An 11,606-nucleotide genomic window follows, 5' to 3' on the forward strand; every position below is an offset into this window, starting at 1 on the left:
TTAGAAAGAAAAAAAAATTGTAAGGAATTTCACCATGAAAAATAGAAGATGGCATGCGGCTAATAAAAAACATGCAGTAGAAACAGCATCGGTCCAAAACGGTTTAGGAACATGCATTTGAAATAAGAGGGTTCTAGCTGTTTCAAGGAGATGCCTATTTTTTCATTCTGTTACACCATTTTGAGATGAAGTATCAACACAAGAAGTTCCATTAAGCATGCCATTTTAAACCATATAAGATTGAAGTAAACTAGATTTGTACTTTTTGGCATTATCACTTCTTAGAGTACGAATATACACATTAAATTGATTTTAAGTTTCATCACAAAAGGCACAAAAAATAGAGAGCAATTCAGAATAATTCATCATCAAAAACAACCAAGTGACACAAGAATAATCATCCATAAAAGTAATAAAATAACAAAAACTGGGTTTAGAAATGATAGGAGGACCCCAAACATTAGAATAGACTAATTCAAAAGGAACACTAGCACGTTTATTGACTCTAAGACTTGAACTAAGTCGATGATGTTTAGCAAACTGATATGATTCACGATCTAACAAAGATAACTTACTATATTGTGGACAGCTTTTTAAGCGGAGAAAGAGATGACTGACCTAACCTACAATGTGCCTTGAAGGAGAATTGTACAACAAAACAAGCAACTGATTTAGGTATTGGTGTATCAAGAATGTATAGGCCTCCAAATTCATGTTTTTTTACCAATAATTTGCTTTGTCATAAGATCTTGAAATAAGCAATGATCAGGAAAAAAAACGAGATACAATAATTAACATCACGAGTAAGTTGACTGATAGAAATCAAATTAAAAAAAAATTAAATAAATGTAAGACAGACGACAAATGAAGTATTGGAGTAAGATAATTGTACCAAATCCAAGAACACGAGATGTGAAACATTGGCTAAGGTAACAATAGAAATGAAAACGTGAGGTTGAAGATTAAAAAAGAAGCTACAATTACCTGTCATATGGTCTATAGCACCAGAATCAATAACTCATTTGGAAGACGAGAAAAGGAGACACGAATTTAGTTTACTCTAATAGAAGAAGATGAATACTTAAGAGACTCTTGATACTGTAAGAAGTCAGCACATTTATCTGCAAAAATAAGAACTGACCTTTCGGAGGCCGTTACAAATATTTTATGTTCCTCCTACCAAACTAAATCCAACAACAAACTAATAAACAAATTTGATAAAGGAGTAAATAAAATGAGACAACAAGCTAGTAATTAAAATCTCACAAGCAAAATAGGAAAACCCAAACCAAATCAAAAACAGAAAAGAACATTGCAGATAAAGGATAAAATAACACCAAAGATTGACAAACGAACCTCAACAATCACATAAGAAGAAAACAATGGTTGAAATAGATGCACGGAAAAGTCAGAAACACCAAAAAAGGCAACCGACCGAGAAACGATTGGGAAATGACACCTCACACGCGCCCACGCTGTGGCGCGTGGGTGTTATCGCCACAGCTTCAAGCAGCGCGTGTGGCTCACGCACGACGGTTTCAGCCACCAAACTCCAAAGTTCTGCAGATCGGCAATTGGATTGTCTGTTGGTGCCGACAGTGAGAGCTCACTCTCTAAATGTGTTTTGAATGAATTATATATATTTTTAAATAGAATAGTATGTATTAATATACAAAATTAGAGAGTAAATGAGAAATAACTAAATTAGAGAGACTAAATAGGAAACTAACTAAACCATTTTACAACTATAAAGCTAATATAGCTAATGCATTCTAACAGTCATAAATGCATGAGTAAAATAATATCATAAAATAAGGATGCTGTAAAAATTCTTATGTAATAAAATTTGCAACACTTACATCCCCGAGTAAGTTACTTTTACCTATTTATTATCACATGACATTAACAATAACGATCATTATCTCAAAAATAATAATAATAATAATAATAATAATAATAATAATAATAATAATAACGATCATCGACAAATTGTGCAACAAAATACTAACAACAGTGAACATTTAGCCAAATTATTTTGATATTAGGCTAGAGTGCAAATTGAAATTATGATGCACTACCATCAAACTTCGCTAGAGCTGGTCTTGTAGAGCAATAATCTAATCGAAAATACTGAAATGAAGATGATCAATGATTAATAAGAACATTATATAAAGATGATAATGGATCGTATCAAATAGTATAATAAGCTAATCGAAAATACTGAAATGAAGCTTATCAATGATTAATAGAGGTGCAAAAATACAATGAGTTAAATGACAAGGATGTTAGTATGAATCTGTTAGAATTTCAAATGGACTCAACTCAAGATGTCTAAAAATTGGCATAGTTCTAGATTCTAATGATGTGCAACAAAGAAAAAGACTAAACAGTTAAAAGACCCGTTTGACGAACGTTTTGAAGAAACAACATCAAGACCATTCTCAAATCAGCATTTGTAAAGCCCAAACAAACAGGGGTTAATGTCAAAACTTTCTTAAAATCAGCCGCAGATCTGATCTTTGTAAGGCTTCTTTACATGGTTACACTAGTGAAATGAGTGAACCTGCATAGTATCCCTGGTAGTAAAGTTTTTGAACTTTGTCAAAAACCTAACCTTTTGGGGCAGCAAGGGAGGTGCAGGTAGAACAAGAGGAACGAGTAACCAAGCCTTAAATTGAAATGCAACAGGTAAAGTCAGCGCATTACAGACTCTTTCACAAAGGAACGACCTCCTGAACTGCAATAGCAACAAAATACAATGGCTTCTTGAGTTGTTTTTAAATTTTATACGAAGTAAAAATGTCATTAACTTAAAACAAGTGAAAACTCACGCATATTCAAGGTGAATGTTCATAAACCGAGCATTTTCTTTGCTTTGTGATAATGTTACAGAACCTTCAATCAGTTGATCTTGCTCCACGTCTATTGGCTCGTAGAAATATATTAACGTCTGCAAATTTAATTTTGTTAAACACTAGACTATTAATCATAAAGGTACACTACAACACAATTAAGGAGTTGATTGACTATATGATTCACTTCCCATTTCCTCCAAAGAATTAATACCAAGCTTTCTCTGGTCATTTGACGGAGTACAATAAACTCATGGCTGGGGATTTAACTCAATTTTTTACCCAAATTCTAAAATTAATGATCCTAAATACTCAATCCATGATGCACCTACTATCCTTAACATAATAAGGAAAACTTCTTCATTTAAACAATTAGGCAAATTTAGTCCTATCATATTCAACATATATATTTAAATTCTACAGTAGTTGTATAATCAGTGTAGCAAGATGGTGTTCTTTGTTTCTTTAACTAAATGTAGAAAATGGCATACACTACAAGCTCCTCGAAGATATAGGCACAACAGTGCAAGGTCTTTTGAGTTATCAAGTACACAAGACTTTGACCTAAAGGCATTGTGTACCTGTTGCCAATGTGTTGGTGGGTCCTCAGGTGCGGTAGATAGCACAAGTGCTTCATTTGGGTTCACCCGTTTCTTCCTCTGATTACCGTCAACTGGTGTCTCAGTAAGTGAGGGTTGCGCATGACTATGGGTAGGAGACATTGCAGGTCCAGCAAATTCAACATCAAACCAAAATGCAAATCCATGTAATGGAGCTGCAAACCAAGGTATCAAAAATAACAAATGAGCAAACTAAATACACAGATGAGTACAAATCCAATAAAGATTCGATGAGAATATCATAATGTCATAAATAATTACAGAAGTTAAATCTAGATTTTCAGTAAAACACATAAATTTGCTACCTAGGTTGCATTTATACTTATTATCTTCAGCAAGGTTATTTTACTTTATTTGAAGTATCAATATGTAGCATAAATAAGATAATATTATCTTAATAATAGGTTAGTATTCTTTAGGAAATTTTCCATCAATCAGTTACTTCCTTTCAGTTTTGAAATTTATACAATAAATTAACAAAACATCTGTTCATGAAACAAGGAAAGTTTAGGTATACTGATGACTCTCACAAAAGTAGTATGAAATAAGAACATCAGCACTATAAAAATCTTCAAGTACAAGGAATATACAAAGCTGATTGTGTAAATAGTAAATCTGTCAATATTTATTGCTCAGGAAAGAAAGAAATAATCATAGAAATATTATAAAAAGAATTAAAAAAATCAAAAAATAAAAGTATTCAGTCCTACCCAAGGGTACATCTAAGCAGTTAAGCCACTGCATCAACCTAAAAATCTTCAGTTATAATCTTTTAAAATTAAATAATAATAATAAGTAAACCAACAAAGAAAAGAAAAAGGATCACCTCGCATCATTGATTTGAAGTTATATTTTGTATGAACCGATTCTAGCTCACCAATTGTTACCGTATAGCAATCAACATGCTTTACCTAGAAAAAATACATAAGAATAATTAGATGCTACAGCTTGAAAATTTCTACAGACACAAGTACACAACAAAACAGAAAAAAATTATTTGTTTTCATGTGAGATTATCTATTGAATTTTGAGGAGGCACAGCCCATGCTTCCACTATACTAATGATCTAAACTTCCCTAAAACAATTACCTCAAAAGAGCTGCCCCCATCTATGGATCTGACAATAGGATAGATAGGAAAAACAGCAATCACAAAGAACCAAGGAATTTCACCAAACAATTATGTTTAATTAAAATTGATGCTGATATTTTACACATGATCCGTAGAGATTTCTAATTAAAACTGAAAATTTCAAGAATTGGATGAATAAACAACAATGACTTTTGTATTTCTGATTTCTTATTACTATTGCTTTGTTAAATAAATGAGGGAAACAGTGAAAATTTTAATGAGCTCTGGACTAAAAAAAACAAATTAAGGGGGGAAAATCCAGATACAGCAAAAAGAAATTAATTTTTTTAAAAAAGAGAAGAGACGAGGTCAAATGTATAGGGATGAACTCCGTTTCATTCATTTAACTAGAGTTCCCAAAAAATTAATTATGGTTGTGATGAACAGTGAAGTGGTTTTTATTCGCACGCTTATTGCAGCAAATTAATTTCCATACACTTCGTGAAAGAGAAATTAGGTGGTTATTACATATTCAAAGTTAACAAATTTACCCATCGGTGCCATCATAGAACTTAAAAGATGGGACTTACCACATGTGGCCATGTCAAGATGTTCTCACCCACTATAGTCTCCACACATGGCTCTTCAAATGCACATTGTTTAGCCAATGGCATCATGGCTGACACTGAATCAATTACAACAGAAAAATGCGTGATGTTGTTTTCGAGTCATAATATATATATAAAAATAAAGTAACAATCAAAAAGAAACATTGTAATCATCAACTTTCTCAGAAAACTTCACTACAAGTGCTCAAGGAAAAGGTATAAACCTTCTTGTAATTAAACTCTAGATCAACTTTTTGTAACTGATAATATTTTAAGTCAAGTTTACTACATGATTAATAAACATTGAAGGTATTACAGATTGACGTTCTAATAGTAACCTCCAGTCTAGATGGATCAGTTACAAGAAGAACAGCACATTATGGAGAACAAGCTCTGTGATATATAAACTTACGCCAAGCGCAGGTTGCTGTTGTGCTCCGGCCACCAGAGCACCCAGTTACATAATACCAGACAATAGAACAGTAGGACAAAACCAGCCAAACAGCCAAGCCACAGAGTATAATATTGAATTAGAGGAAAACAGACAACAGTAGTGATCCCTTGGGATCTCTCAGATGCAGAGAAAAATTCTAAATTCCTGCATACCCACTCTACTCCTTCGTCATCTATTTATACTATCCTATTCTCCACTCATACCCCTTTTATTTATTATACACCTTTTTATACAAGAAGAATAGCACATTTAGATCAAGCTCTGTGGTATATAAGCTGAGCATTCCAAGCACAGGCTACCAAGAAAAGAAAATCTATCCCAAATTGATCACACCTACCAGCAGAGACTCAAGGCTCTTTCTGGGTATCAAAAACACCAAGCAATTCTTGGAAAAGTAATTCAGGAGCACATTCAATGGAAAAAATGCCGAAGGTATGAGGTCAAAAGAATTATTTCTATTGATAAATTTCAGATGGTAACCATATTGATTACCACTAGGCTTATATTACGAAAAATGTACCTCACTATATGTGAAAACTTATTTCACAATTATGTTTACTTAGGTGCTGGAAGAAGCCTGAGAAAGCTTAAAAGCAAATAGGAAACCCGTTTTGAAAAGAACTGAATGGATGGATTACTATCTCAATGATGAAGAGAAAAATAACAAGACCCTCCCCCCAACACACACCAACCAAAAGATAATAATAACAAAAAAGGAAAGAAAAGCAAAGCAAAATGTATCTAATTTAAAAACAGAGAAACACAATCTAGGAACCCTCCCAAGAAAAAGAAAAAGTCCAAGGTAAGTCAATACAGTATCACAAAAAATATACACATACCAGAAGAATTAAAAATCACCTTACAATACATGAAAACAATTTTACTAAAAATAGAAAATAGGACAAAATATGGATCATAAATATCACCAACACAATCAAGAAATTCATGTTGCGTAGTTTGATGTTTTCTTACTATCAATTCCATAAACATTGCGCCAGAAATCAATGCTTTCACTGTATCTATCAGGGTGTGTCACTGGGGCTATGTACAACTGCAAACCATTCAAGCTAAGTTCAGCATAATGTGCATGCCACAAGTTCATTTCAAATAAAAGATAAATTCAATAAAGTAGCATACTAAAATTAACTCATAGTAACTTTAACGTTTTCTTGATTAGAAAATAGATTAGAATAAACCAACAATCAACTCAAACATACCGTTGCATGTGATGGAAGTATAAGACCGCCAGGTTTAAGCCATCGATCTCTAGCAATAATGACACTTCCCAACATACTCTAATACAAAACCACGTAGATCTTATTAAGTTATAAAAAATAAAACACAAATTAAATAAAGTTAATTATTTAGATAACATACTGCAAGGTGTGAAATTACCTCATACAAGAGCATGTAGCCCATCCACTCTGAAATTATAACATCAACTTCCTCATCAATTTCAACATCCTGCAAAATTTACATGCCTCGGTGTAAAGATAAATGCAAAATAAAATAATGTGTATAGAGAGAAGGCTAGCTCTTAAATGTGGTAAGTCAGTTGGTGAAAAATAAAATTAAGCCCTCCCATAACATGAACATGCTTAGGCAGTTAGCTAATGTAGATTTTATAGCACTAGTCCAGTTTAAATTGCAGAAAAATTAATCTCATGAACCATTCCCATGACCTCATACTTGCACTAGACTCTTTATTAGCCATCAACACAACCTATTACAAAAAATAAAAAATAAAAAAATACTTTCTTTATTTCAATCTAATGAGAATCCCAGTGTCCTGTTATCTACCAATGAGTTTGTCAAGACAATCACCATGGGTAATCCACAATCACATTGGTACCTGTTTCATGGAACAGTGTCCAAAAACAACAAATGTGAGAAAACCGGCTTCCCTCAGAACTACAAATCTCTAGTAATTTGTTCCACGTTATAAGTTAATCTTTTCATTCCAATTGGAACCTTTTATTTTTTTCTCCTTAATTGAAAGATAAGAATCCGATGGATTTACACTGTCTTAGTTACTATGTGAGTAAAATCAACAAATTCTACATAATAATGAAGCCACTGTTGCTAACATATTCGCATCATTAAGACATCTTACCTCAACTCTTCCATGCAATACAATAACCGTATCCGACAAATTGTTTGCTTTGACAACTTCATTTGCCTGCTTGCAAAACAAGATCAATCCATTCAAAGCTCAGAATCAATATAATAATCAGCTCTTAATTATGTAGAAACTAATAACTAATGCATTCAATACATTTTCAAGTTCAAGATAAATGCGAGAAACTTCTATAGGCCGGTTCATCAAACCATAAACAAGAAAGAAAAAAAATCATTTGCCCAGTCACACATCAAAACCTTAATAGATATATGAATTTTGACAAGTAGATTATGGAGACCATAACACATATGCTAGGCATAAAACAAAACATGTGCATTTACACTAAATTGTACCTGCAGAGCAATCTCACTTGCATCAACTGCATACACCTGATAAGTTACAAAATAAAATCAATCAGATATATTATGCAAATTAGATGATAAAGGTCAAAAACGTAAAGCTAGTTATACTAATTGTAACACCATTACAATAATCCTAATGAAAAATAAAGGATAAGAAAAAATACTTCAATTCCGGATTTATTATTATACTTAGTTTGAAATAAAAGACTGCAACGATGTTAGGAGTGCAGATAAAAATTTAGGACAGAGGGAGTATCTAAATTCCAATTAATTAATAGAATCAAGTTGCAAAGAATTACAGATTATGGCAGTATGGCACAATATAACCTCAGATTCTTCATAAGAATAAATTTCCTTGTAAATATAATACATAAGAGAGAAAAAAAAACTAGTTTATTGATATAGAAGGAACAATTGGGCGTGTTAAAAATGAATTCCTCTATTAGCTATTAATAAAATACCATCATCTTTTTCACTTCTACAAAAGAGAGAGAGAGAGAAGAAAGAAATCATCCTCTTTTAAAGATTTGTTTTATACCAGAACATCCATCAAATTTAAGCCATTTCTCATTCATCAAAAGATGATAATAATACTTTTAGTTGTTTGAGATTTCTTTTAATAAGATACAAAACATAACTGTTCGAGCATTTGGCCAGTAATAGATAAAAACAGTGGCAATTTTCACATATTATTAAAATTACAAGCAGCTGTAAGCTTACTCGTTTTGCACCAGCTTGAGCACAAAATATTGAAAGAATGCCTGTGCCACAGCCAACATCAACCACAACCTATAAGCAGTGTTCCATTGAAAAACAAAAAGTAAAAGACCATTAGAAAGTGAATCACATAACCACCACGTACTCATGACATTCCTCAAAGTGAGCAGCAGAACCAAAACTCAATGCAGAAATGTAGTCTCTCTAGCTGCAAGCATGGTTTACATAAAGTATAAAGTTTCATGAATCTTACAAAGTATTGATTTGAATTATTATTTAAGTTTGTAAACTAGGAATTGCAATTCCAATAAAAACAGAAGTATTTACAATAAAGTAGCACTTAATTCAGCAGACTATTATATTAGTAAAATTAAAGCTATATTACTTTTCCTTCAATGGAACTCTGGTGCTGCATGATCGCTTGTCTATAAGTTTCAGTCCGCACTTGATCCTGTATGATGAGATTTTACCATATTAGCAAATAATTACATTGATATTAACACATCATTCATAGCTTGAGTTTTATCATGCCAACAAACTATTATTATGGTAAGTGATAACCAAAACAATTTGTTGCAACTGAAACCCAATGTATAGAAGAAGAAATATTCTCCTCAATCACAGTTCATAAGCCAACTCGAGTTGTAATGTGATGACAACATTTTCATTTAGCAATGACATGCAAATACACATCAAACATAAAGAATATCCCTTTGAGGAGGGAGGACTAATTCAGTTTTACAGATATAATGCTTAAAACAAATACAGTTGAGTTTTCACTCACATTTCAAACTCAGATGCAAACAAACAGTTAGGATGTGATTGTGCTTCTACCATGAGATGATAACGAACATACTGGACGGCTACCAAGTGCATATACCCGAATATACTTGGGCATCTTCTCAGACCGAAAATTTTACTACAAAACAGACGTGCATATTTTTCCAGTGCTCTAATCCGATTATAAAAAAATGAGAAAGAAACAGTAAAACTTCTTTCCTTCCTCAACACTTCCCTTCCCATAAGGCGTGTTAGGGAGGAGAGAAAATTGGAAGTAAGAAAGCTACAAAATCGAAAGAAAGAAAGAAAGTATAGATGAAAAGTAAGACTTCGTTTGGTACCAGAGAAAATAGAGAATACATGTCAAGTACGCATGGATTGAAAATTGGCTTAAACTAATAATTGAAATCAATAATCTAATCCATTTTCTCTCCGATTAAAGCCAAACAACCAATTCATCCTAAACTAAACCCACTACATCTTACCCTGCCTTCCACTTCTGCCTCCTACTTATGAGTTATCACACTCTAACTGAAGTACGGTACCCCTTCTTTCCTCAACATTTTCTTCTCATTTCTATCAACATTAGCCTTTACACGATAGCTAAAACTTGATAGCAAAGAAAAATTATGGTCAAACTAGAAAGTGCAAAAGTTTAAATTTCAAAATGCAGAACAGGGAAAGAGAAAAGAAGAAGAAGAAGATAGGAGTAAACCGCATGAAACCTTGATCATCTCTTCGTGGATGCCAACGTGAGCATAGGAATGGAAATAGGCCATGTCGAACTCCGTACAAGGCGGCCTCTGCTGCTGCTGCTGTTGTTGTTGAAGGTTTTTCTGGTCGGAAACCCTAAGGCTACCAGCGCCGTCATGGCCATCTCTGGAGGAGTCACGTGACCTAGAACCGGGGCGACGTCCTCGGCGGGCTCGTTGACCGTGACTCATCTCGGGGCGGCGGTCGGTGGGGTGTTGGTCCTGTTGCGGCTGTTGGTGGTAGCCGTTACTGTGAGTCGGGTTCGAATACATCATTTGACTCAACCAACCTATCGGGACAAAGCGCTTAAAGCCTTTTGTTTTAAATGAATGTCGTGTCGTCTATTCTTTTCTTCAACTTTCTTTTTTTCATTTTCATATAACTTTTTTTATAATTAGATAAGGTTTTTTTTTTTTAATTTTCACGTTAATAATTTTTTTTTTTATATTATTTACGGTATTCTATAAAAATAATAAAAAAATTATAGAAAAAAAATGACATTTAAATTTTCGTCAATTTTTTATTTTTTTTTTTATTTTTACATCACTTTTTTTTATATAATTACATAAGTTTAATTATTTTTTTTTTCAATTTTTACGTTAATAGATTTTTTATATATTATATGTTCTATAAAAATAATAAAAAAATTACATAAAAATAACAAAAAAATAATATTCAAATAGTAATAAAAAATTAACATGTAAATAACAAAAAAATCAACATTAAACTTAAAAGAGTACAACATAAAAATACATCAAAAGACTATATTTTCTATAAATAAAATCATAAAAATCGTAAAAATATTTAAAATTTTGTACAACCATATTTTGTAACTTTTTTGTTATTTTTGTATATATATTATTGAAGTTTTTTTTATATATGTGAATAATTTGAAGTGAATATTGTGCTAAATTTGACACAAATAATATATTTGCTACAATATTTGCTATTGTGTTGCAATGCACAATAGCATTTTATGATGTAAATTATAACAAAAAAGTAAAATATTATTAATGATTATCAATAAATTAAATATTTAAAAAATAATTAATGATAATATTATAATTAAAAAATATTTTTAAAAGTTTATTCTTAATTATCAAAAAAGTTGCATTTATTTATGTCAAATTTGGTATAAATTTAGCACAATGTTATATCTTGTGTCAAATTTAGTACAATTTTTAACATGAGTTAAATTTATCACAAGATTTAGCACACCATAGGAGAGCTAATATTTTTAAATGTAATAAAATATAACACTACACTACTA

General features: G+C 32.0%; 1 protein-coding gene across 1 annotated transcript; it reads right to left on the minus strand.

The window, feature by feature from the left end:
* Nucleotides 1-2,218: 2,218 nt before the first annotated feature.
* On the minus strand, nt 2,219-10,693 carry LOC115723266 (probable protein arginine N-methyltransferase 6). Its single transcript, XM_030652706.2, has 13 exons — nt 10,309-10,693; nt 9,189-9,254; nt 8,807-8,875; nt 8,078-8,113; nt 7,719-7,784; nt 7,001-7,069; nt 6,823-6,900; nt 6,578-6,656; nt 5,134-5,228; nt 4,299-4,383; nt 3,434-3,627; nt 2,832-2,950; nt 2,219-2,737 (listed from the first exon to the last, which is right to left on the minus strand). Exons 1-13 carry the CDS (start codon nt 10,609-10,611, stop codon nt 2,695-2,697), a joined length of 1,302 nt encoding a protein of 433 aa, XP_030508566.1. The 5' UTR covers nt 10,612-10,693; the 3' UTR covers nt 2,219-2,694.
* Nucleotides 10,694-11,606: the final 913 nt, after the last annotated feature.

This window comes from Cannabis sativa, chromosome 9, assembly GCF_029168945.1.
Source record: "Cannabis sativa cultivar Pink pepper isolate KNU-18-1 chromosome 9, ASM2916894v1, whole genome shotgun sequence".
In the NCBI taxonomy this organism is placed as follows: Eukaryota; Viridiplantae; Streptophyta; class Magnoliopsida; order Rosales; family Cannabaceae; genus Cannabis; species Cannabis sativa.

Coding starts and splice junctions, on each gene's coding strand:
- LOC115723266 (XM_030652706.2), bottom strand. CDS start 10,611: ATGATGTATTCGAACCCGACTCACAGTAACGGCTACCACCAACAGCCG. Junction 4,384..5,133: donor TCTTGACATGGCCACATGTG/GTAAGTCCCATC, acceptor TATTTTTTCTAG/GTAAAGCATGTTGATTGCTA. Junction 2,738..2,831: donor AACATTCACCTTGAATATGC/GTGAGTTTTCAC, acceptor TTGCTATTGCAG/TTCAGGAGGTCGTTCCTTTG.